General features: G+C 42.4%; 1 protein-coding gene across 1 annotated transcript; it reads left to right on the forward strand.

Annotated features, from left to right (window-relative positions):
• Positions 1 to 3793: 3793 nt before the first annotated feature.
• Positions 3794 to 22711, forward strand: pde6a (phosphodiesterase 6A, cGMP-specific, rod, alpha). Its single transcript, XM_014212587.2, has 22 exons — positions 3794 to 4386; positions 6411 to 6563; positions 6652 to 6741; positions 6849 to 6989; positions 7179 to 7253; positions 7400 to 7464; positions 7641 to 7707; positions 8070 to 8117; positions 8468 to 8617; positions 9848 to 9991; positions 10234 to 10299; positions 10472 to 10618; positions 10921 to 11028; positions 12267 to 12376; positions 12656 to 12743; positions 14088 to 14188; positions 17875 to 17982; positions 18620 to 18683; positions 19044 to 19118; positions 19575 to 19658; positions 19789 to 19957; positions 21805 to 22711. Exons 1-22 carry the CDS (start codon positions 3910 to 3912, stop codon positions 21852 to 21854), a joined length of 2580 nt encoding a protein of 859 aa, XP_014068062.2. The 5' UTR covers positions 3794 to 3909; the 3' UTR covers positions 21855 to 22711.
• Positions 22712 to 27309: the final 4598 nt, after the last annotated feature.

The raw sequence follows: 27309 nt of genomic DNA on the forward strand, positions 1-27309 counted from the left end.
GCCTGGGGTTAAGAACAATGCAGTGTGCAAAGGCCTAATGTTTCATGTGTATTTCAACCTGTCCCCAAATGAATAGAAGTGATTCAACTAACATTGGGAGGCTTAAGCTGCTCCTCATCTGGAGGAAGGATCTTTGTGGGGCTGTCTGTCACCTGTGGCCGCTGTTGTCTTCTTCCACTGCCCCAAAGTCCCATGACGGAGTGTTTCATCTGGAGTTTCCGTGTTCCAACATTTAGGCATAACCCTGCTTGACTCAGGAAATCCAGCCCTAGGATGCAGTCCTCTTGGATAATGGCCAACCAGAACTCGTGCTCCAATGAGACATTGCCAGGAGAAGAAGGGCCCACTGTATCTGGAAGAACACATGGCCGAACAAGAATGTCAATCAACGCCTGGCAGGCCTCACCACTGATGCTGCATGGAAGGTAGAGGCCATGCATCTGGCCCAAACAACCAACTTGATGTTCCAGCTCAACGGGGGTGTCAGGGGACTGAAATGGTGTTCACCTCACTTTTCATCATCCCCCTGGCCTTTCCCGTCAACTCAGGGGCAGGCAAGGGCTGAGGTGGGGCTTCATAATAGCTAGCGATGTGGCCTTTCTGCGCACAGGCAGGCTGGTGTTGACCTCATTTTTAATTTTTTTTAATTTTAGTCATTTAGCAGACGCTCTTATCCAGAGCGATTTTTTTTTTTTTAAATTGCATTTTGTCTTTTTTTCGTACTGGCCCCCCGTGGGAATCGAACCCACAACCCTGGCGTTGCAAACACCAACTGAGCCACACTGAGCCACACGGGACGACGGGACGACGGTCCAACTGAGCCACAGTGGACCGTCGTGGAGTCCACTGCCGGTGTTCCACTTTGGCTTAACAGACCATCTCATCTGAGATCTTGGTCTCTAACTCCATTTCTACGCGCCATGCCCTTGGGGTAACTCAACTCTCTGGGCCCAATATGTTTTCCAGGGCCTTAATGTGGCAGGGAGAACATGCTATTAGAGCCTCACTGGTGTCAATTCCAGGAGGAAGGGTCCCTCAGGGTGGTAGTTAGGGCAGTGTAGTCCCTCAGGGGGGTAGTTAGGGCAGTGTAGTCCCTCAGAATGGTATTTACTGTAGGGCAGTGTATTCCCTCAAGGTGGTAGTTAGGGAAGTGTAGTCCCTCAGGGGGGTAGTTAGGGCAGTGTAGTCCCTCGGGGGGGTAGTTAGGGAAGTGTAGTCCCTCAGGGTGGTAGTTAGGGCAGTGTAGTCCCTCAGGGGGGTAGTTAGGGCAGTGTAGTCCCTCAGGGGGGTAGTTAGGGCAGTGTAGTCCCTCAGGGGGTAGTTAGGGAAGTGTAGTCCCTCGGGGGGGAGTTAGGTCAGTGTAGTCCCTCAGGGGGGTAGTTAGGGAAGTGTAGTCCCTCAGGGGGGTAGTTAGGGAAGTGTAGTCCCTCAGGGGGGTAGTTAGGGAAGTGTAGTCCCTAGGATGGTATTTACTGTAGGGCAGTGTATTCCCTCAAGGTGGTAGTTAGGGAAGTGTAGTCCCTTAAGGTAGAAGTTAGGACAGTGTATTCCCTCAAGGTGGTAGTTAGGGCAGTGTTGTCCCTCAGGGTGGTAGTTAGGGAAGTGTAGTCCCTCAGAGTGGTAGTTAGGGAAGTGTAGTCCCTCCCCTGGTCAGAGCTAAGATCTAGTAGGGCCTGTAAGGCACTCCCCTCCAGGTCCAGTTCAAGCAACATATCCTCTTCATTCCATCTATTTTGCCACGCAGCTAGCTGAAACTGGGCTAGGTAGGGTTCCCAGAGCTCCACTCCTCCGTAGCGGGCAACCTTCATTGTCTGGGTAGGTACCTCATTCCTTTGACCACTACCATCTGGTCCACGTCCGTCTCCATGCCGCTGTGTAGGACGACAAGGCATCGCACCTTCCTCCAGGTTGCACTGTGTGGTCTGGTGAAGAGAGAACCCTCCACTGGCTAGGAGCAAGCTATCCTAGTATGGGCCCTCCAGGATCAACGGCCGATTTGTCTGTTCCTTCCAGGTGACGTTCATCCTACTTCCCCCGCGTCCAGCTCCTTCACAGTGTTATCCATCTCATCAAGGCTTGGGTTTATAGCTATCCCACTTCTGACACCAAAAACAAAATAGTGACTGTCTTAACAATGAAACTTTAGCAGGCTCTTTGGTACCACTTGCACTTACAGTACCAGTCAAAAGTTTGAACACACATTCCTTCAAGAGTTTTTCTTTATTTTTACTATTTTCTACATTGTAGACATCAAAACTATGAAATAACACATATGGAATCATGTTGTAACCAAAAAAGTGTTAAACAAATCAAAATATATTTTATATTTGAGATTCTTCAAAGTAGCCACCATTTGCCGTGATGACAGCTTTGCAAACTCTTGGCATTCTCTCATACTAAACAGGTCAAAGCATACTGCTGCCACCACTATAGGCTGATACATGGACTAGTTCCTCCTGATAGGCTGGTACATAGACTAGTTCCTCCTGATAGGCTGGTACATGGACCAGTTCTTCCTGATAGGCTGGTACATGGATACACAACACATGACAAGCACTATTGGAGAATATGGGCTAGGAGTATTTGATACAAATATTGTCAAAACTCAAGGCTTACTGTAAGCTTTTCACTAGGCAAGCAAGTCACACAATGTAAGCTCACACTCTGGGAAATAGTTGAACAATAGAGCTTGGTAAGTCACACTCCATCTCATTAATAACACTATTTATTAGCCCAACTGCAGGAGGCTGATACACTCAACCAGTTCACATCTTATTACTGTACCCTTCCTCTGTTTATTTATTAGCGCAACTGCAGGAGGCTGATACACTAAACCAGTTCACATCATATTACTGTGCCCCTCGTCTATTTATTTATTAGCTCAACTGCAGGAGGCTGATACACTAAACCAGTTCACATCATATTACTGTACCCCTCGTCTGTTTATTTATTAGCTCAACTGCAGGAGGCTGATACACTCAACCAGTTCACATCATATTACTGTACCCCTCGTCTGTTTATTTATTAGCTCAACTGCAGGAGGCTGATACACTAAACCAGTTCACACCATATTACTGTACCCCTCATCTGTTTGTTTATTTATTATCTCAACTGCAGGAGGCTGATACACTAAACCAGTTCACATCATATTACTGTGCCCCTCGTCTGTTTATTTATTAGCTCAACTGCTGGAGGCTGATACACTAAACCAGTTCACATCATATTACTGTGCCCCTCGTCTGTTTATTTATTAGCTCAACTGCTGGAGGCTGATACACTAAACCAGTTCACATCATATTACTGTACCGCTCGTCTGTTTATTTATTAGCTCTGCTGCAGGACGCTGATACACTAAACCAGTTCACATCATATTACCCACACTCTGTTTATTGTTTAATACCATGACAATTTTTTTAAATAAAATATTTATCAGAAAGCACAGTAGGCTATAGGTTTTTCTCGTGATACTTTAAAATGCAGTATTTACTGTAAGGTATTTTGCATTTAATTTTGATTTGAAAAATATAAATAAATAAAATGTTACACTAGGCAACAGATACATATACCAAAATGTTCAATGATACATACACAAAAAAGTCAAAAGACTTATTTCTGTTGTAGTCCACAAGTACTGTAGGCCTACAAAAGGTTGTTGAGTGAGGAGACACTCCAGGTAGGTCTATAATTCAGTACAACGTGTGAGAATAATTTATCGTAATCTGTGTGTAATTGGATTCAGGCTTATCAACACACATGACCATTTAAAACAATCCTGCTAATCCCTATTCTTCTCAGCCACCTGCAGACAGTGTAGCCACACAGCACAGGGCTAACCAGCACAGTGAGCTGAGGAGAGACACTTCCAGCTCTTTGAGGAGCTATAGCATATAGACACACAGCAACTGAAAAATGGCAGCCGTGGACAAAGACGTGGCTGAGAAGTTTCTGGACAGCAACCCTGACTTCGCCAAGCAGTACTATGATACCAAGTTCCGCCCGAAGGTCATCTCGGACCTTTTCAAAGACAACACGACTTCCCAGGTGAACACCAGCAGCTTCCACGAGCTGAGCACAGTGGAGGAGAGTGAGATCATATTTGACATGGTCAGAGACCTGCAGGACAACATCCAGATGGAGAAGGCTATCTTCAACTTCATGAAACACCTCAGCTTCATGATACGGTCAGAGAAGATGAGCCTGTTCATGTACCGGATGCGTAACGGCACTGCCGAGCTGGCCACGAGACTCTTCAACGTGCACAAGGACGCCACCTTGGAGGAGTGCCTGGTCCAGCCAGACAGTGAGATAGTCTTTCCCATGGACATCGGCATTGTGGGCCATGTGGCCACCACCAAGAAGACTGTCAACATACCAGATGTCTCAGAGGTAAACATACAAAGCTTTAGATCATTGTGGAGAAATCTTGCACTTAAAAGTTCACATTCCCAATAGCGGTATGGCCACTCCAGTTTACCTGACCGTTTGTGTTACCCTATCAAGTGGTCATGTTTATTCCATTAAATTCCTTTCCAGTGAAGAAATGAGAACACTGACTGGAGCACTCCAGTCAGATTCAGACGCACAGGCCTAGTGTCCTTCTGCCTCTAGAGGGCAGCAGAAGACCATCCTATTTGTGATTCTACCGCCAGGTCAATCTTACTAGAGCCAATTCATTTGACATTTGGAAGTGATTGCCAAGCTTATTTTCATACTTAACATGTTTGTCACTCTACTCCGTATCCTCACTGTTGGGTAGGGCTTGCAAGGTACGCATTTCACTGTACTTGGCAATGTGACAAATTAGACTTGACCTTGAAAACAGTGGATGGCCATCACTGCCAATACCTGTATATTAAATGATTTGACCTAAAACTAATACATTTATTCTGTTTTCATATAAAACCATGTACAGATTTTATTATAGTTACATTCCTATTATCCAGTAGACTTTCTTTATACAGACACATCTTTAATCTTGTTATTCACTTGACCAAATACTACAAACGTTCACTGATAAAATATCCTTATGCCAAATACCACAAATGCTCACTGATAAAATATCCTTATACCACATATCACAAACTCTCACTGATAAAATATCCTTATACCAAATACCACAAACACTCACTGATAAAATATCCTTATACCAAATATCACAAACTTTCACTGATAAAATATCCTTATACCAAATATCACAAACTTTCACTGATAAAATATCCTTATACCAAATATCACAAACTCTCACTGATAAAATATCCTTATACCAAATACCACAAACTCTCACTGATAAAATATCCTTTACCAAAATAATGCAGAGTAGTACAGCCAAAGTATCATCATGATTAAAAAATGTTTCCTATCATAGTCCTGCTCATAGTCCTGCTCATAGTTCTGCTCATATGTAGCAGTGTGTGGTAAAGGGAGACATATGACTCATATCAAGGATTACAGAGTCCAACCACTGACGGAGACTGTCAGATCACTCTAGTTGCCTGGATTTTTTTAATGGTAATTAGGGAGAGGATGGATCGAGCTCTAGGTCTTTCTTTTCCCTAGTGAAAGGCAGAGCCACCATTACTGCGATATGTAAGTGTGGTGTGGGATTACGGCAAGGCAGTCCCCTCCCCCGCCGGTCGGTAATGCAAGCAGGCAGGGCTGCTGGGTGTTACTCGGCCTGCAGGGGATAAAGCCTTTAATCTCAGCTGAATTAGAGCGATCCTGGATTATTTCAAAAGGTCATAGCACAAAGCCATTTTCCTCAAGTCAGCGGAATAACAAGAGAACTCACCTTTATTCTATTTAGTGTTGACCTGCAATGTCCTTTCTCCTTTAATCGACATGTTTTAATCATGATACATATTCCCCAGTCAAGAATAGCCCACAATGACACAGAGATCAAACCATTCTTAGCGTTAGATGATATGTTAGGCAGTGAATTCATCTATTCTTGGATTAATATGAAACTCAGTCTCCACAAAAGCATATTCTGTTTTTAACAATGAGCAAGTTCCCCTCCCCTTAGTAGTGTTCTGAAAGATAGTTTTTACATAATCAAATAATAATTGACCTTTTATTAACTTTGGGACTACATTTCTGCTGTCCCCTATGGGAGAATCGTTTTTGGTTCCAGGTACAACCCTCTCAGGAAAGGGTTCTACATGGAACCCAAAAGGGTTCTACATGGAACCAAAAGGGTTTATTCAAAGGGTTCTCCTATGAGGACAACCAAAGTACCCTTTTTGGTTCCATATAGCACATTTTGTTGTGTAGGGTTTCACTGTGATGTGCAAGTTGGATGATCTCATCAACGTATTTATGGTCAAAAGTGTCAATTTAATGTAACAAGCTACAACACATTGACAGATGTTTGTTTATAAATTCTAAATACTTTTCTGTGGTTTTTCCTCCAGAGCAGCCACTACAGTGACTTTGTGGACCAGATCCAAGAATACCAGACCAAGAGTGTCTTGGCTACCCCCATCATGAACGGCAAGGACATGGTGGCTGTTATGATGGCTGTGAACAAGATTGGAGCTCCACACTTCACTAAGCAGGATGAGGAGGTAACCTATCCCTAACCTCTAACCTCTAACCTCCAACCCTAACCTCTCCTCCCTTCAGTTATACTGAACGTAGATGTTTCTGCAACAGACTCTGTTGAAGTATCTCAACTTTGCCAACCTGATCCTAAGAGTGTTCCATTTGAGCTACCTTCACAACTGTGAGACCAGAAGAGGACAGGTAAGACCTCTCTTGATTTTATTGATGATGAGGCCTGCTTATATTTTAGAAATTACATATTTTTCCCTGCTATGACTGTGCTGTCTCTGACATCTCCCACCCTCTAGGTCCTGCTCTGGTCTGCCAGCAAAGTGTTTGAGGAGATGACAGACATTGAGAGACAGTTCCACAAGGCCCTCTATACCATCAGGGAGTTCCTTAACTGTGAACGTTACTCTGTTGGCCTCCTGGACATGACCAAGACTAAGGTGAGGTCGGACATGAATCTCAACCTGCTAAAAGCATCAGCATGCTAATGCTCAGGAACCACTCACCATTATCTAGTCATGTTCAGTTGACCTTTTGTTATGTTTAATTCAACATGTTGAATTGATATGGGTTAATATGTTCCTCTTGTATTTGAGAGGGATTGAATTAAATAACCCTGTGTGTTGCAGGAATTCTATGACCTTTGGCCTGTGCTAATGGGAGAGGTGCCTCAATACGATGGGCCCAAGACTCCTGATGGCAGAGTGAGTGACTGGTGACTTAACAGGCAACAGTCAAATGACCTGGACAGATCTGAGCCAACTCAAACATTAATAATGGTAATATGTGTAATTTGATACGTTATCAGTATTCAATCTCATTCCAATTACATGTAACTCATTTTCTCCAGGAAATAAACTTCTACAAAGTGATTGACTACATTTTACATGGAAAAGAGGAGATCAAAGTTTTACCGTGAGTCATTTCATCAATGATGTGGAAAATGGAATTATATCATCTTATCATGTATGTGCTGCTTTTACACCCTTATATTATACAGAAACTTTTAGGTGCATATATTACTGCATTTGATTTGGTACTTTTTTAAATAGTAATAGTATAAAATCTCCATCTCCCCCTGTCCTTGTCAGCAACCCTGCTCCGGACCACTGGGCTCTGGTCAGTGGCCTGCCCACCTACGTGGCTAAGGAGGGACTGGTGAGCTGGGAATCCTTCCCTTCCTAAATGAAGGATGAATGCGTCCGGAATTGCACCCTTTTCACTATATAGCACACTACTTTGACCAGGGCCCAAAGGGACTATAGGGTGCCATTTTGTATGCAGCCCATATCTTCCCTTCCCTGTACGCGGTATTCATGGGCAGCACACAACCAGAAAGCCATTAGAGTTTATTATGCAGCTGTCAAACACACACAGCCTGGAAATGAAATGTGCTCTTGCACTGAAATGATGGATAATTGCAATTTTGTGGACATTGTAACTAATCATGCAGTGCTTTTCCATCTGAGCGAGCGTGATCATCCTCTCCTCTCTTCCCTCTTTCCTCTTCTCCCCTCCAGATCTGTAACATTATGAACGCGGCACAAGATGACTTCTTCAGCTTCCAAGTAAGATCCGTTCTCCATGATTAGCTCAGTGCTGTTGAACGCACAAATTAAACAAATCTCATCTCTGCTACTGAAGGGGTTAGTGTCCTGTGGCCAAGTGGACTTCCATTATGGTAGACAGGCCTAGACACAATTCAAATAGATTAATCCTGCTATTTCCAACACTGAGGCAAAGACTTACCCATACAAATTACTGTAAATATTAGTAGTCAAGTCATGCACTGCTGTGAATTAACACATTCAAAGGCAAGTATGACAGGTTTAAGTCAACAAATATTGTTTTTGTAATGCTATGAACCTATTGCAAAGTCATTGACGTCAGGTGGTTCCTGTTTCCTTGTCCTGTTCAGAAAGGGCCCGTGGATAGCTCCGGCTGGATCATTAAGAACGTCCTGTCCCTCCCCATCGTGAATAAGAAAGAGGAAATAGTCGCAGTAGCCACCTTCTACAACAGGAAAGATGGGAAACCCTTTGATGAGCAGGATGAAACTCTGATGGAGGTATGCTACTGTAAAGTCCAGAGCTGCTGCGAATGAGGGGGAGGTAGAGAGAGACAGCACTGAGTCCAGTGATGCTGCTAATGAGGAGGAGGTAGAGAGGGAGAGCACTGAGTCCAGAGTTGTTGCTACTGAGGGGAAGGTAAAGAGAGACAGCACTGAGTCCGGAGCTGCTGCTACTGAGGGGGAGGTAGAGAGCGACAGCACTGTGTAACTGCTGTATAAATAAACACAGGCCATTGGCAGTATCTGCATTGTTTATTGGATGATGGCTGAAAGTTAAAGCTCCTTCTGGGTGATGGCTGAAAGTTAAAGCTCCTTTTGGATGAGGGTTGAGAGTTAAAGCTCCTTTTGGATGAGGGTTGAGAGTTAAAGCTCCTTTTGGATGAGGGCTGAGAGTTAAAGCTCCTTTTGGATGAGGGCTAAGAGTTAAAGCTCCTTTTGGATGAGGGCTAAGAGTTAAAGCTCCTTTTGGATGAGGGCTGAGTGTTAAAGCTCCTTTTGGATGAGGGCTGAGAGTTAAAGCTCCTTCTGGATGAGGGCTGAGAGTTAAAGCTTCTTCTGGATGCAGACTGAGAGTTAAGGCTCCTTCTAGATGAAAGCTGAGAGTTAGAGCTACTTCTGGATGAGGGCTGAGAGTTAAAGCTACTTCTGGATGAGGGCTGAGAGTTAAAGCTACTTCTAGATGAGAGATGAGAGTTAAAGCTACTTCTGGATGAGGGCTGAGAGTTAAGGTTCCTAGATGAGGGCTGAGAGTTAAAGCTTCTTCTGGATGCAGACTGAGAGTTAAGGCCCCTTCTTGCTGCAGCAACAGGAGGTGTGAATTGTTATGTGGATTATAATTCATGAACATTTTGTAAGGGTTGGTCAATTTTTGGGAAATTACAAACATTAGAAGCCTTTTTAAAACTCAAATACATTCCAAGTTTTCATTTCCTGCTATGCAGGAAAATTCTCAGCAACAAAATAGTGATCAAATGAAGATCCTACATCTGTACTCTCATCCACTCTTGCATTTGAGATAGTGCCAGTTAACACATAATACAACTTCATAGGGCCTTTTCAGATACTTATCAATAACATTGTCAGTTACAGTAATCTATTCTAAATGATAGCTTGTACCACATCCCCCTCTCAATACCATTTGATAGTGTCTGTGTCTACTGAGTGTATACTTATCATGTTGACCAAGGACTGAAATACAATAGTTAACTCTTTCTCTGGTCATGGCAGTCTCTCACCCAGTTCCTTGGCTGGTCTGTGCTCAACACAGACACCTATGACAAGTGGAACAAGCTGGAGAACAGGAAAGACATCTTCCAGGACATGGTGCTGTACCACATCAAGTGCAGGACGGATGAGACCCAGAATGTATTGGTGGGTAAAGTAACATTATTCATACACAGCAGATGAAAAGTGCATTTATAACATGGGAAAAAAAGCCTGTCATACTGGATATTAGGTAGTCAGTCAATAGTGGAACGCTAGTTACCATCTGTGAGATTTAGACTGAGAGCTATTTACTGAGAAATAACCAAGGTTTTCCAGGAAATTCAGAAATGGATTGATATAGTGCTGTTTCATCCAAGGTGAACACTGATGTTGTGCTTTGCTTTTAGAATACCAGGGATAGGTATGGAAAGGAACCACATGAGTGTGAGGAGGTGGAACTGGAAGCAATCCTGGTAAACAACTATTCTAACTAACATTTATTTTCTACTTGCCTCTTGTGTCGGCTGACTGGCTGACTGGCTGGCTGGCTGGTTGAGTGACTGGCTGGCTGGCTGGCTGGTTGAATGACTGGCTAGCTGCCTTGGTAGACCACATAATGCATTTTGTTTCCCTGTCTCCATACAGTCGGAGGTTCTACCACCCTCTTCCAAGTCGGAGCTCTTTGAGTTTCACTTCTGTGACTTTGAGCACAGTCATCTAGACCTGGTCAAGTTAGGCATTAAGATGTACTATGAGTTGGGAGTGGTGGACAAGTTCCACGTCCCCCGTGAGGTGAGACATCACTGATGAAGAAGCATCTTGGCAAGAGACATGTGGCCCACACTATTGCCAAGTCATGTGTTCCGTTTAGAGAACACATAAAGCAGTGTGTTATAAAGCAAGGCTGCACAATTAAGGCTTAACAATTGCATGAGTAACATTTAATAACTACATCATGACAGTTTATGTTAATTATAGATAATGATTATATACTCTCCTAATGTACAACATGTTTAACATAGTGTGCCAAAAACCATCTAACTGTTGAGAGCTATCTGGTCTGTAACAATGCCTATCCTATATGTGTCTCTCAGACCCTCACCAGGTTCTGTTACTCCCTCAGTAAGGGCTACAGGCAGATCACCTACCACAACTGGAGTCATGGCTTCAACGTGGGCCAGACCATGTTCACTCTGCTCATGGTGAGTACCTCAAATGGCACCCTAACTCCCTATATAGTGCACTACCTTTGACCAGAGCCCTATGAGCCCCGATCAAAATGAGTACACTATATAGGGAATAGGGCGCCCTTTGGGATGCAGACATACTTATATTACACAAACCCTCAGGAATAAACACTTCACCTACAATACCTTGCACTGACACCATGGATGATACCATGACAGTTGATACATGTAATATATCTTAAAGCTGTGGTGGCCAGGTGATGTATCTTTACACTGATACCCTCCTCACCTGTCATGTAATGAGTCCTCCAAGTGTGACCCTTCCTTTCTCTGCATTGTTCCTTCCTACACTGGTGTAAAGTACTTAAGTAAATATACTTTAAAATACTACTTAAGTCATTTTTCGGGGTATCTGTACTTTACTACTTTTGACTACTTTTATTTTTACTCCACTACATTCCTAAAGAAAATAATGTACTTTTTACTCCATACATTTTCCCTGACACCCAAAATAACATTTTGAATGCTTAGCAGGACAGGAAAATGGTCCAATTCATGCACTTATCCCTGGTCATCCTGACTACCTCTGATCTGGCGGACTCACTAAACATACATGCTTCGTTTGTAAATGATGTCTGAGTGTTGGAGTGTGCCCCTGGCTTTACGGAAATAAAAAAACAAGAAAATGGTTTGCTTAATATAAGGAATTTGAAATCATTAATACTTTTACTTTTGTTACTTAAGTATATTTTAGCAATTACATTTACTTTTGATACTTAAGTGTATTTAAAACCAAATACTTTTAAGACTTTTGCTCAAGTTGTATTTTACTGGGTGGGTGACTTTCACTTTTACTTGAGTAATTTTCTATTAAGGTATCTTAACTTTTACAAAAGTATGACAATTGGGTACTTTTTCCACCGCTGCTTTCCTATAATCACAGTGAACTCTTCAGACGTAGAGTAACATAACTCACAGCGGAAGGAGGAGCAGGGAGGGGGGTCAGGCTCATTATCAGCAGTCCTGCTCTGCGTGGCTGTGTGGCTCAGCTCGGTCCACGCTTTATTGCTTCTAATGAGGCCTCCAGAGCCAGCCATCTCCATAGGAGCAGTAGGGGAGAGGGGACTTAGTAAGAGGCTCATGTTTGGCTCCATATAGCCCCTGGTGGAAGCCCCATGAATCCTGGACCCTAACCTAATTTCCTGTATCATTAGACATGTGACCAAACCTAACTTCCTGTATTATTGCATTAGACAGGTGACCTGAAGCGTTATTACACAGAGCTAGAGACCATGGCCATGGTAACAGCCGGCTTATGCCACGATGTCGACCACAGAGGCACCAACAACCTCTACCAGATGAAGTAAGGGAATGACTGGGGTTACATTTTTTGTTGTTGCTTTCTTTCAAATACTGTTTAATTTGAGCCTGTCTAAAGTACCAAAAGGGCGGGTTATACACCAGGTAAGCTCAATCAATCATAGCTTATGTGTTTGAAGGTAAACAAAGACTATTATAACCCAGATATGCTGCCAACAGTGATATCTGGAAAGTTGTAGAAACATCAACAGAGAAAGCAATGACTCATTACTTACCAATGGCTAATCTATTTTTTTCCTCTCCCTCCTCCTGTGTTTGTCAGGTCTGGAAACCCTCTCGCAAAGCTCCACGGCTCTTCCATCCTGGAGAGACACCATCTGGAGACTGGGAAGACCCTGCTGAGAGACCCTGTGAGTGGGGTTGCTTCCCAAATGGCACCCTATTCCCTACATAGTCACCATGGGCTGAAATTGGCCAGTGGGTGGTTTTATTTAAACCCCCCCGAAAATGTTTTCTGAGCAATAAATTAAATAAAAATAATTATAATTTTCTGACATGGAATAACACCAGGACATCAGGTCCAAGTGATTTTAATTTTGGAAATCTGTTCCCAAGTATTACAACGCATAATATAGAGATCTACACTGAGTGTACAAAACATTAAGAACACCTTCTCTTTCCATGACATAGACTGACCAGGTGAATCCAGGTGAAAGCTATGATCCCTTATTGATGTCACTTGTTAAATCTACTTCAATCAGTGTAGATGAAGGGGAGGAGACAGGTTAAAGATGTATTTTTAAGCCTAGAGTCAATTGAAACATGAATTGTGTCTGTGTGCCATTCAGAGGGTGAATGGGAAAGACAAAAAATGTAAGTGTCTTTGAACAAGTATGGTAGTAGGTGCCAGGCGCACCGGTTTGTGTCAGGAACTGCAACGCTGCAGGGTTTTTCACACTCAACAGTTTCCCGTGTGTATCAAGAATGGTCCACCACCCAAAGGACATCCAGCCAACTTGACACAACTGTGGGAAGCATTGAAGTCAACATGGGCCAGCATCCCTGTGGAACACTTTTGACAACTTGTAGAGTCCATGTCCCAATAAATTGAGACTGTTCTGTTGGCAAAAGGGGGTGCAACTCAATATTAGGAAGGTGTTCTTAATGTTTGATGTACTCAGTGTGTGTGATTGTATATAAATGTAAGCAAGGTTTGAAATTATTATGTTTTAGTCAAGTATGACATCTGTTTGGGCTTCTTGCAGTCAATTTTCAGTCTACAATTATTTGTAATTATGTTCCGGCCCCCGGACCATGCCCTCAGCCAAATGTAGTTGATGATCCCTGCTCTAGAAGTTCTGACCTGAGAGGGGTTGGTTTCTCCCTTGGAGAAGTCATACTGTGAATGATGCAGTTCTGATGGCACAGAAAGTGCCTGGGAGAATCTGCCCACCAGCAATCCTATAATTAGGCAACCTTTCAATGTTCACATTATCACCAACCATGAACTGTGGCAGGCAGCAGCTTCACATGTTTGTTATTTGTTAATCATACATTTGATTTACTATACATCTTTGTATGTATGAAATGTATGCATTCACTAGTGTAAGTCGCTCTGGATAAGAGCGTCTGCTAAAAATGACTAAAATGTAAAAATGTAAAAAATGTATTTGCGGATTCAACAGTACATGTTAAATATGAATATGTTATCACATTCAAATATATCTATGTTGATATCTGTTTATCTGTTTCAGGCCTTAAATATTTATCAGAATCTCAGTCGTGCTCAGCACGAGCATGTCATTCATCTGATGGACATCGCCATCATCGCCACTGACCTTGCTCTCTACTTTAAGTGAGTAGCTACTGTCCAACTGTTGTACAGTGCCTTCAGAAAGTATTCACACCCCTTGACTTTTTACAAATTTTGTTGTTACAGCCTGAATTTAAAATCGAGGAAGCCTGTACAGAATAAAATATATTCCAAAATTAATACTGCAGAAAATGTGGGAAAGGAATTAACTTTTTGTCCTTGTGGCAAAGAAATGAACTTTATGTTTGGGTTAAATCTAACACAACACATCACTGAGTACTACTCTCCATATTTTCAAGCATGGTGGTGGCTGCATCATGTTATGGGTATGCTTGTCATTGGCAGGTACTGGGAAGTTTTTCAGCGTAAAAAAAATATGGAATGTTGCTGAGCACATGCAAAATCCTAGAGGAAAAATACAGTGCCTTGCAAAGGTATCCATCCCCCTTGGCGTTTTTCCTATTTTGTTGCATTACAACCTGTAATTTAAATTGATTTTTATTTGGATTTCATGTAAAAAAAAATATCAGAAACTTTGAACATCCGACAGAGCACCATTTTATCTATTATTAAAAAATATAAAAAATATGGCACCACAACAAACCTGCCAAAACTCACGGACCAGGCAAGGAGGGCATTAATCAGAAAGGCAAAAAAGAGACCAAAGATAACCCTGAAGAAGCTGTAAAGCTCCACAGCGGAGATTAGAGTATTTGTCCATAGGACCACTTTAAGCCGTACACTCCACAGAGCTGGGCTTTACAGAAGAGTGGCCTGAAAAAAAAGCCATTGCTTAAAGAAAAAATTAAGCAAACACGTTTGGTGTTCGCCAAAAGGCATGAGGGAGACTCTCCAAACATAAGGAAGAAGGTACTCTGGTCAGATGAGACTAAAATGTAGCTTTTTGGCCATCAAGGAAAATGATATGTCTGGCGCAAACCCAACACCTCTCATCACCCCGAGAACACGTTTTTCATCAGCAGGGACTGGGAAACTGGTCAGAATTGAAGGAATGATGGATGGCACTAAATACAGGGAAATCCTTGAGGAAACCCTGTTTCATCAGCAGAACCCATCCAACTTGAAGGAGCTGGAGCAGTTCTGACTTGAAGAATGGGCAAAAATCCCAGTGGCTAGACGTGTCAAGTTTATAGAGACATACCCCAAGAGGCTTGAAGCTGTAACTGCTGCAAAAGGTAGCTCTACAAAGTATTGACTTTGGGGGGGGGAATAGTTATGCATGGTCAAGTTCTCTGTTTTTTTGTCTTATTTCTTGTTTGTTTCACAATCAAAAATATTTTGCATCTTCAAAGTGGTAGGCATGTTGTGTAAATCAAATGATACAAACCCCCCAAAAATCCATTTTAATTTCAGGTTGTAAGGCAACACAATAGGAAAAATGCCAAGGGGGTGAATACTTTCGCAAGCCACTGTACCTATGGCAAGGCTTGAAAATGGCAGTCTAGCAATGATCAACAACCAACTTGACGGAGCTAGAACATTTTTGAAAATAATAATGAGGAAATATTGCACAATCCAGGTGTGTAAAACTCTTAGAGACTTACCCGGAAAGACTCAAAGCTGTAATCACTGCCAAAGGTGTTCCTAACATGTTTTGACTCAGCGGGGTTAATACTTATCTAATTAAGATACAGTAGTGTTTTATTTTTCATACATGAAGACACATATATATCCTCTACTTTGACAGAGTAGTTTAAATGTTAATCCCACTTTGTAACACAATAAAAAGTGAAGAAATCCAAGGGGTGTTAATACTTATGAAAAGGCACATGAGTACATTAGAGCATAGAGATTGTGAAGTGATTGTTTTAAATGTATGTAGTTCTGGGTTTGAGCTGTTCTTAACTATTAATGTTCTGTATTACAGTTGAAGTTGGAAGTTTACATTCACCTTAGCCAAATAAGTTGAAACTCTGTTTTTCACAATTCCTGACATTATCTGTCTTACGTCAGTTAAAATAAAGGGGTGATCCTAAGAGTGTGAAATGTCAGAATAATAGTAGAGAGAATGATTTACTTTTATTTCTTTCATCACGTTCCCAGTGGGTCAGAAGTTTACATACACTCAATTAGTCATTGGTAGCATTGCCTTTAAATTGTTTAACTTGGGTCAAACGTTTTGGGTAGCATTCCACAAGCGTCCCATCATAAGTTGGGTGAATTTTGGTCCATTCCTCCTGACAGAGCTGGTGTAACTGAGTCAGGTTTGTAGGCCTCCTTGCTCGCACACACTTTTTCAGTTCTGTAGACACATTTTCTGTAGACTTGAGGTCAGGGCTTTGTGATGGCCACTCCAATACCTTGACTTTGTTGTCCTTAAGCCATTTTGCCACAACTTTGGAAGTATGCTTGGGTCATTGTTCATTTGGAAGACCCATTTGCGACCAAGCTTTAACTTCCTGATTGATGTCTTGAGATATTGCTTCAATATATCCACATAATTTCCCGTCCTCATGATGCCATCTATTTTGTGAAGTGCACCAGTCCCTCCTGCAGCAAAGCACCCCCACAACATGATGCTGCCACCCCCGTGCTTCACGGTTGGGATGGTGTTCTTTGGCTTGCAAGCCTCCCCCTTTTTCCTCCAAACATAACGATGGTCATTATGGCCAAACAGTTATATTTTTGTTTCATCAGACCAGAGGACATTTCTCCAAAAAGTACGATCTTTGTCCCCATGTGCAGTTGCAAACCATAGTCTGGCTTATTTTATGGCAGTTTTGGAGCAGTGGCTTCTTCCTTGCTGAGCGGCCTTTCAGGTTATGTCGATATAGGACTCGTTTTACTGTGGATATAGATACTTTTGTAGCTGTTTCCTCCAGCATCTTCACAAGGTCCTTTGCTGTTTTTCTGGGACTGATTTGCACTTTTCGCACTAAAGTACGTTCATCTCTAGGAGACAGAACCCGTCTCCTTCATGAGCAGTATGACGGCTGCGTGGTCCCACGGTGTTAATACTTGCGTACTATTGTTTGTGCAGATGAACGTGGTATCTTCAGGCATTTAGAAATTGCTCCCAAGGATGAACCAGACTTTTGGAGATCTACAATTTTTTCTGAGGTACTGGCTGATTTCTTTTCCTTTTCCCATGATGTCAAGCAAAGAGGCACTTAGTTTGAAGGTAGGCCTTGAAATACATCCACAGGTACACCTCCAACTGACTCAAATTATGTCAATTAGCCTAGCAGAAGCTTCTAAAGCCATGACATCATTTTCTGGAATTTTCCAAGCTGTTTAAAGACACAGTCAACTTAGTGTATGTAAACTTCTTACCCACTGGAATTGTGATACAGTGAATTATAAGTGAAATAATCTGTCTGTAAACAATTGTTGTAAAAATTACTTGTGTCATGCACAAAGTAGATGTCCTAACCGACTTGCCAAAACTATAGTTTGTTAACAAGACATTTGTAGATTGGTTGAAAAATGAGTTTTAATGACTCCAACCTAAGTGAATGTAAACCTCCGACTTCAACTGTATGTAATGTTTCATGTGGACCCCAGGAAATGTAGCTGCTGCTTTCGCAACAGCTAATGGGGATCCTAATAACATACCAATCCCAAATACCAAATGGCACCCTATTCCCTATATAGCGCACTACTTGTGATCAGCCTGGTCAAAAGTAGTGCGCTATATAGGGAATAGGGTGCCATTTGGGAGGCATACTGTTTCATGGTAACTGAGGATGATTTCCTCCTGTCTCTAGGAAAAGAACCATGTTCCAGAAGATCGTGGACCAATCGAAGACCTATGAGTCCTGGGATGAGTGGACCAAGTACATGACGCAGCAGACCACTCGCAAGGAGATAGTCATGTAGGTGAATTCCATAGGAGAGTTGTAGGTCTAGGCATATGAGGGTAGTAATTGCCCTGTGGAGGAAACTATGGAGGTCTTTGTAAGATTTCACTTTTCAAACGTAACAGGGCAGAAACTAAGACAAAACTAAGACAAGACAGGACAGAAACTAAGACAAAACTAAGACAAGACAGGACAGACACTAAGACAAAACTAAGACAAGACAGGACAGACAATAAGACAAATATAATCTATGGAGGTCTTTACAGGTCCAAGACTATATTAGACTTCAACACAATCTGTAAAAAATGATGGGTTCACTAAGGTGTGGATAAAATAATTATACTCCTGTCACAACTGATTTTCTGGCTGACCTTCGAACTATCTGGCCTTAATGGCCATGTACTCTTATAATCTCCACCGGGCACAGCCAGAAGAGGACTGGCCACCCCTCAGAGCCTGGTCCCTCTCAAGGATTCTTCCTAGGTTCACGCCTTTCTAGGGAGTTTTTCCTAGCCACCGTGGTTCTACATCTGCGTTGCTTGCTCTTTGGGGTTTTTGTCACTTTGTGACATCTGCTGATGTAAAAAGGGTTTTATAAATAAATGTGATTGATTTGATTGATACTCACACTATCTGTCCTCTACATACACAGGGCTATGATGATGACGGCCTGCGATCTGTCTGCTATTGCCAAACCATGGGAAATCCAGAGCAAGGTAACACAGATGTCTGAAGAATTAAGTTGTGCTGCGTTTCTCATAATGACACAGCATCTGAGAACATGTGGCTTTCAGCAGTCCACATTGAAAACAGAAGAGGATGTGAAAGGAATAGCAATTAGTATGGAATACCATTTCTGTAATGGCATTTTTCTTGTAAGCTCTGGATTGCATCAGAAGCAGACCTTTCATACTACAGTATCTATTAAACGTAATAGAATATTTCCGTTGAGGCAAGTGAGCACCAACTCACATCAGTGAAAATGTACTCTTGTTGCTATGGACATCATCATTCTGTAAGTTTCATAATGTTGGTCTGTGAGTGTTGTGTATGACCATTCCTGTGTGGGCCTGCAGGTGGCGCTGTCTGTGGCTGCAGAGTTCTGGGAGCAGGGTGACCTGGAGAGGACTGTACTGGAACAGCAGCCTATTGTAAGAACTAAATGGGAGACTGGAGGAGGAGAAAGAGAAAGAGAGAGGAGAGGGGGTGAGAGGGAGAGAGGGGAGAGAGGGTGAGAGAGAGGGAGAGAGAAAAAGGGAGAGCAAGAGAGAGGGGAGAGAGCAAGAGAGAGGGGGGAGAGAGAGAAAGGGTGGGAGACAGGGAGAGAGATGGAGAGTGAGAGAGAGGGAGAGAGATAGAGAGAGAAAAAGGGAGAGTTCCCATAGGGCTTGTGGTGATGTCTATTATGTCGCGTGGTGATTCAGATGTGGTCACTACAGCCGAGTCAACTGACACACCATTTTACCCAGCAAGATCCCTAGGAGTATAACAGCATTTGTGTCAGAACAGGAAAATGTAGTTTAGGTTCATTTGATTGCTTTAGCTGGAGTCAAGCAGAGACAAGTTTTAGTACATTTGCTCTACTAATCCCATGACCCCCCCCCCAGCCCATGATGGACAGGACTAAATCAGCTGATCTTCCTAAGATGCAGTGTGGTTTCATCGATTTTGTCTGTGCTTTTGTGTACAAGGTGAGTCCTTGTGTCTCTATCATAAATAAATAACTGGTAGTTGGCACTGGATACCAAGTAACTTAGATCTAGCTAGGATTCTGAACTTACACTTTCCACCTCCTCCCCATCTCCCCCCCACCTCCTCTAGGAGTTCTCCCGTTTCCATGTGGAGATCACTCCCATGTTGGACCGGCTGCTGAACAACAGGAAGGAGTGGAATGCTCTGAAGGAGATACACGAAGCTAAGCTGGCTGCTCTGGAGGAGGCCAAGACAGTCAAGGAAGAGGAAGCTGTTGCAGCCACCGCAGTCAAGCAGGGTAACGCACGCACACACATTAAGAGATACTCCACACTTCCTCTTTAGACATATTATTTTTAACCTTTATTTAACTTGGCAAGTCAGTTAAGAACAAATTCATATTTACAATGACGGCCTACCCTGGCCAAACCCGGACAATACTGGGCCAATTGTGCACGGCCCTATGGGACTCCCAATCAAGGCCAGTTGTGATACAGCCTGGAATCAAACCAGGGTCTATAGTGACACCTCTAGCACTGAGATGCAGTGCCTTAGACCACTGCGCCACTCGGGAGACATGGTGGAAACTACACTGAACAAAAATATAAATGTAACATGCAACAATTTCAAAGATTTTACTGAGTTACAGTTCATATAAGGAAATCAGTCAATTGAAATAAATCCATTATAGCCTCATCTATGGATTTCACATGACTAGGAATACAGATATGCATATGTTAGTCACAGATACCTTAAAAAAAGGTTTGATCTGTTGTTGGTTGTGGCCTGTGGAATGTTGTCCCACTCCTCTTCAATGGCTGTGTGAAGTTTATTGATATTGGAAGGGAACTTGAACACACTGTCATACACATTGATCCGGAGCATCCAAAACATGCTCAATAGGTGACATGTCTGATGAGTATGCAGGCCAACTGGGACATTTTCAGCTACCAGGAATTGTGTACAGATCCTTGTGACTTGGAGCCGTGCATTATCATGCTGAAACATGAGGTGATGGCGGCGGATTAATGGCACGACAATGGGCCTCAGGATCTCGTCACGGTATCTCTGTGCATTCATATTGCCATCAATAAAATGCAATTGTGTTCTTTGTCCGTAGCTTATGCCTGCCCATACCATAACCCCATCGCCACCATAGGCACTCTGTTCACAAAATTGACATCAGCAAACCTTCTCTGTGTGCCAGTGGCCATCAAAGGTGATCATTTGTCAAGTGAAGTTGGTTACGACGCTGAACTGCAGTCAGGTCAAGACCCTGTTGAGGACGACGAGAACGCAGATGAGCTTACCTGAGACAGTTTCTGACAGTTTGTGCAGAAATTCTTCAGTTGTGCAAACCCACAGTTTCATCAGGTATCCGGGTAGCTGGTCTCAGACGATCCCGCAGGTGAAGCAGTCAGATGTGGAGGTCCTGGGTTGGCCTGATTACAAGTGGTCTGCGTTTGTGAAGCCGTTTGGAGGCGGCTTATGGTAGAGAAATTAACATTCAATTATCTGGCAAGAGCTCTGGTGGACATTCCTGCAGTCAGCATGCCAATTGCACGCTCCCTCAAAATATGAGACATCTGTGGCACATTGTGTTGTGTGACAAAACTGCAAATTTTAGAGTGGCCTTTTATTGTGTAATGATCATGCTGTTTAATCAGCTTCTTGATATGCCACACCTGTCAGGTGGATGGATTATCTTGGAAAAAGGAGAAATGCTCACTAACAGGGATGTAAACACATTTGAGCACAACATTTTAGAGAAATAAGCTTTTTGTGCGTATGGAACATTTCTGGGATCTTTACATGTTGCTTTTATGTTTCTTCAGTGTACTAAGAGCATGTCTCTTTGGGGACAGGCAAAACCCTAGAGGAAAACACTGCAGATCTCTATTTGAAAAAATGTATAGTTTAAGCTCTGGGTCTCATTCAACTTTATAAATGTGAGATCAGGATCTATATTCATAAAGTGTCTCAGAGTAGTAGTGCTGATCTAGGATCAGTTTTCCCTTTTAGATCATAATTAATAAGATTATATAGACAGGGAGGACCTGATCCTAGATCAGCACGTCAACTCTGTGACGCTTTGTGAATATGGACCCTGTACTCTAACCCTGTGTTGTTCCCTCTCTCACACAGCGAGTGCAGCCGAAGCAGCCCCCCAGTCAAAGACCTGTGTTGTCAACTAGACTAGAGAGATCCCAGTCCTGGACCAAAGTGACTGCACCAAGACAGGAGTTTTACGTCCCTGTACCCGATATCGGTCTACTAGAGCTGGTTAGCATTAGCCTAGCGTAGCCTTACAGTATGCTGAACTTGAGTCGGTTAGCATTAACTTAGTATACCCTTACAGTATACATAACTAGAGTGGGTTAGCATTAACTTTGTATAGCCTTGCAGTATACTGAATTAGAGCCGGTTAGCATTAGTTTAGCGTAGACTTATAGTATACATAACTAGTACCGATTAGCATTAGCTTAACATTACAGTATACATAACTAGAGCCGGTTAGCATTAGCTTAGCTTAGTCTTACAGTATACTGCACTGTGCTGTACATTGACCTATATATGGTACCAAGCCAGAGGATCCACAGGATGAAGCAGTTCGTGGACAAATTCAAACACAGCCTATTCCTGTGCAATGAATGTAAATATTTAGGTATTTTATTGGAATTTACCATGTACTTACACACTTGTTAATTTGGCAATGTGAAATTGACTTCCTTAGAAATACGGAATTCAGTTAGCAAAAAAAGGTTGGGTATCATTTCCATAGGCTTAACATTCACTGTATTCTGAAAGTATTCAGACCCCTTGACTTTTTCCACATGTTGTTATGTTACAGCTTTATTCTAAAATGTATAAAATGACATGTTTTCCTCATTAATCTACACACAATAACCTAGAATGTAAAAACAGGCTTTTAGAAATAAAAAACAGAAATAACTTATTTACATAACAATTCAGATCCTTCGCTATGAGACTCAAAATTGAGCTCAGGTGCATCCTGTTTCCATTGATCATCCTTGACATGTTTCTACAACTTGATTGGAGTCCACCTGTGGTAGATTCAATTGATTGGACAGGATTTGGAAAGGCACACACCTGTCTATGTAAGGTCCCACAGTTGACAGTGCATGTCACAGCAAAAACCAAGCCATGAGGTCAAAGGAATTGTCCATAGAGCACCGAGACAGGATTGTGTCGAAGCACATATCTGGAGAAGGGTACCAAAAAATGTCTGCAGCATCGAAGGTCCCCAAGAACACAGTGGCCTCCATCATTCTTAGATGGAAGATGTTTGGAACCCCCAAGACTCTTCCTAGAGCTGGCCGCCAGGCCAAACTGAGCAATCGGGGGAGAAGAGCCTTGGTCAGGGAGGTGACCAAGAACCCGATGGTCACTCTGACAGAGCTCCAGAGTTCCTCTGTGGAGATGGGAGAACCTTCCAGAAGGACAACCATCTCTGCAGCACTCCACAAATCAGGACTTTATGGTAGAGTGGCCAGACAGAAGCCACTCCTCAGTAAAAATCACATGACAACCCGCTTGGAGTTTTCCAATAGGCACATTAAGACTGTCAGACCACTCTATTTGGGACAAGTCTCTGAATATCCTTGAGTGGCCCAGCCAGAGCCCGGACTTCAACCCAATCAAACATCTCTGGAGGGACCTGAAAATAGCTGTGCAGCGACACTTCCCATCCAACCTGACAGAGCTTGAGAGGATCTGTAGAGAAGAATGGGAGAAACTGCCCAAATACAGGTGTGCAAAACTTGTAGCGTCATACCAAAGAAGACTCGAGGCTGTAATCGCTGCCAAAGGCGCTTCAATAAAGTACTGAGTAAAGTGTCTGAAAACTTATGTAAATGTTATATTTCAGTTTTTTAATTTAATACAGTTTTTGCTTTGTCATTATGAGGTATTGTATGTAGATTGATGAGGGGGAAAAAAACATTTTATCCATTTTAGAATAAGGCTGTAACGTAACAAAATGTGGAAAAAGTCAAAGGGTCTGAATACTTTCTGAATGCACTGTATGTGTACAGTAGTAGCCTATCCTTGAATTCAGCAGTGTATCCCTATATTTAAATTGATATAGATGTGTATCCTATGCTACCCTATCCTATTGTTATTAATAATGTAAATAAACCGGTAATTCAACTCTGCATTGCTCCCTCACTGCAGAATTAAGTCCACAGCATCAGCATCCCCCTCATGATATTGTGAGTGTTACAGTGTGTGTACAAGGTGTGTGTGTTAACTATCCCACTGGGGTCATACATAACAGTCTTACAAAACACAGAAAGATGCCCGACCTAAATGAGCGCGGAGAATGAGATACTGATTGGCAGAGGGAATCAGAGGGGGCGGGCTTTCCTTTACTGTAGCGGAGAGCCGTGCGTCCCCACTACACAACACATTAGTAAACATAGGTAAGCACTGTGCTGAACACTGTGCTGAGCACTGTGCTGAGCACCGCACTGATCTGGCTGCCTCTCTCTCTCTCTGTTTAACCAATAGGGGAGTGCTGCAGTCAGGGTTGGCCCTACAGGGCTGTGGTGCTCAGTGAGGCTCCTACTGTCTCGTAGCCGCATAGAGGCTGAGGCTGCAGGGGGATGAGAGACAGCCAGTTAGAGAGCATCACACTGACATGAATCACAGGCAGGCTGAGTGGAAAACTGGCCAGTGGCTCCTTAAGAGACACCATTAATGGGGAAGTCTTAATCAGTCAGTGCGTCCGTCTGTTAGGCTAGCTAGATACTTCCCCTTAGCAAGGATAACTGAGGACACAGACACTGTATACTAAGCGACCCCCCCCCAAACCACTGCATCAAAACAACAAATGATAGAATCATACCAAATATGCTTGTGTCACATGTGATGTTTCTCTTTGTAGAAAGCAGGGGGAAAAGGTTGATATTGCTTTGCTGTGTAAGCCTTTCAATAGAGAAATCCCCTTTTCTTGCTTTCATGTGTTGTCATTACTGATTACTGTAGGTCAGAATGTGCAGCCTAGTATGGAGCCCTGCTACAAAGTCAGGCACTGCATGTGTACGTTCTGAATATGCGCCACAGAAAGAAAGGTGAAGATATTAAACTAGTTGAACTAATGATGTTGTGTGTTGTCTCATTCTTGTGGTGTACTGTAACACCACATCATAGTGCCACAGCGAAAGTTGACCTGACAAGATCTCCTCCGCTCCATGTACTACATGTACACCATATCAACCACTGACACATCAACGAATGCACAATTCATGCAATGTCCAAACCTTGACGTTGTTCATTAGGATTTTATTTTTGGGAGGCAAATCAATGAATATGTACTTTTTACAGTATATGAGGAACATTTCTACAGTTTAATAATGTAAACAATCTCTGAAGAGAAATGTATTCAGTTTTAAAAGGAAGCCATAGTCTATTTACATGAATTAAAATATAATTTATAACATCAGATAATTTCCCCTATAGATAAATGTATCTATGAAACTAGATTTTAATAATTCAAAAATACTGAAATGCATTTTGTCTCTACATTCTCAACACATAGGAAATCACACAAAACAGAAAGACATCCAAACTAAGTGGCGTATAAATAAAAAAGAATAAACGCAAAGTACAACAAACATATGTAAAAATATAAAATCTTACTAGTATTTTCCATTTACCAAAAACTAAGTTAAAAAATGATTTTTATAGTCATTAGATGTAAATAGAACAAAAATAACTAAAAATAAAAAACAAACAATGTATGCCCTTTTCTGTCCGTTTTTCTTCCACCAAAGACCCACACACAGCTAGCTAGATTGTGACAGTTTGCAGCACCCGAAGTAACCATTTCCATCATGTTCCCATCTGTCTGCCTAAGATACAAAAAAACATCGGTACACACGACTAGTAGTAGTGCAGACGTAATCATTTACATCCAGAATACACTGATCCGTGGCGATTCAATGGCCTATATAGGACCAGTATGGCAAGCATTTTCTGTCCATAGGGCGTTTTATTAACGTGGTGGGGAGTTTAAAGATACAATATTTTCCAATTAAATGAAATATGTACACTACATGACCAAAAGTATGTGGACACCTACACATCAAACATCTCATTCCAAAATCATGGGTTTTAATATGGAGTTGGTCTCCTCTTTGCTGCTATAACTGCTGCTATAACTGCCTCCACTCTTCTGGGAAGGCTTTCCACTAGAACTTGCTTCCATTCAGCCACAAAAGCATTGTAAGGTTGGGCACTGATGTTGGGCAATTAGGCCTGGCTCACATACGGCGTTCCAATTCATCCCAAAGGTATTCGATGGGGTTGAGGTCAGGGCTCTGTACAAGCCAGTAATTTTCTTCCACACTGATCTCAACAAACCATTTCTGTCTGGACTTCGCTTTGTACACGGGGGCATTGTCATGCTGAAACAGGAAAGGGCCTTCCTCAAACTGTTGCCACAAATTTGGAAGCACAGAATTGTCTAGAATGTCATTGTATGGTGTAACGTTAAGCTTTCCATTCACTGGAACTAAGGGTTCTAGCCAGAACCATGAAAAACAGCCCCAGACCATTATTCCTCCGCCACCAAACTTTACAGTTGGCACTATGCATTGGGGCAGGTAGCATTCTCCTGGCATCCGCCAAACCCAGATTTGTCCGTCGTCGCTTAGCATTGCGCATCTTAGGCTTGTGTGCGGCTGCTCGGCCATGGAAACCCATTTCATGAAACTCCCGACGAATAGTCAGCTATAATTGTGCTGACGTTTCTTCCCGAGGCTGTTTGGAACTTGGTAGTGAGTGTTGCCACCGAGGACAGACAATTTTTGTGTGCTACGCGCTTCAGCACTCAGCTGTCCCGTTCTATGAGCTTGTGAGGCCTACCACTTTGCGGCTGAGCCGTTGTTGGTCCTAGACGTTTCCACTTCACAATAACAGCACTTACAGTTGACCAGAGCAGCTCTAGCAGGGCCGAAATTTGACGAACTGACTTGTTGGAAAAACGGCATCCTATGATGGTGCCACATTGAAAGTAACTGAGCTCTTCAGTATGGGCCATTCTACTGCTAATGTTTGTCTATGGAGATCGCATGGCTGTGTGCTTGATTTTATACACCTGTCAGCAATGGGTGTGGCTGAAATAGCTGAATCTACTTAATTGAAGGATTGTCCACATACTTTTGTATATGTCGTGTATTTGTGTGGGCCATGTAGTTGGATTATGACATTTAGAAAATCAACCTGACGAGGCACTCCAAATTAAATTTCGAGCCAACATCAAATATAGTTTTTGGTCAATTTGCCTCAAGTTTATTTCTTGCTATTTTCTGAAATGAAAATAGGAAAGAAAGTATTGCATTCTGTTCTGATGAGGGTTCCCTTTGGAAGGAGTTCAATTTGGATCATCTCTCAATCTAACAAATCCTAGATGGATAGCAGGCTAGTAGTTGAAATGTGTCGAAGTGCTCTGAAACACTGAGGAAAATGGTCAACATCAAAGTTTTCAATAAGAAAGTATATAATCATCTAAATATCTACACAAACACAAATATATATTCATATGTATATACAGTACATTCAGAAAGTATTCAGAACTTCCCTTTTTTCCACATTTTGTTATGTTACAGCCTCATTCTAAAATGAATT

The sequence above is a fragment of the Salmo salar genome, chromosome ssa09 (assembly GCF_905237065.1).
Source record: "Salmo salar chromosome ssa09, Ssal_v3.1, whole genome shotgun sequence".
NCBI lineage: Eukaryota > Metazoa > Chordata > Actinopteri > Salmoniformes > Salmonidae > Salmo > Salmo salar.

Bases quoted from the DNA above. Each gene is read 5' to 3' on its own strand.
- pde6a (XM_014212587.2), top strand. From the start codon at position 3,910: ATGGCAGCCGTGGACAAAGACGTGGCTGAGAAGTTTCTGGACAGCAAC. The intron at 19,659-19,788 runs GTGAGTCCTTGT...CACCTCCTCTAG, and splicing joins TCTGTGCTTTTGTGTACAAG to GAGTTCTCCCGTTTCCATGT. The intron at 19,958-21,804 runs GTAACGCACGCA...TCTCTCACACAG, and splicing joins AGCCACCGCAGTCAAGCAGG to CGAGTGCAGCCGAAGCAGCC.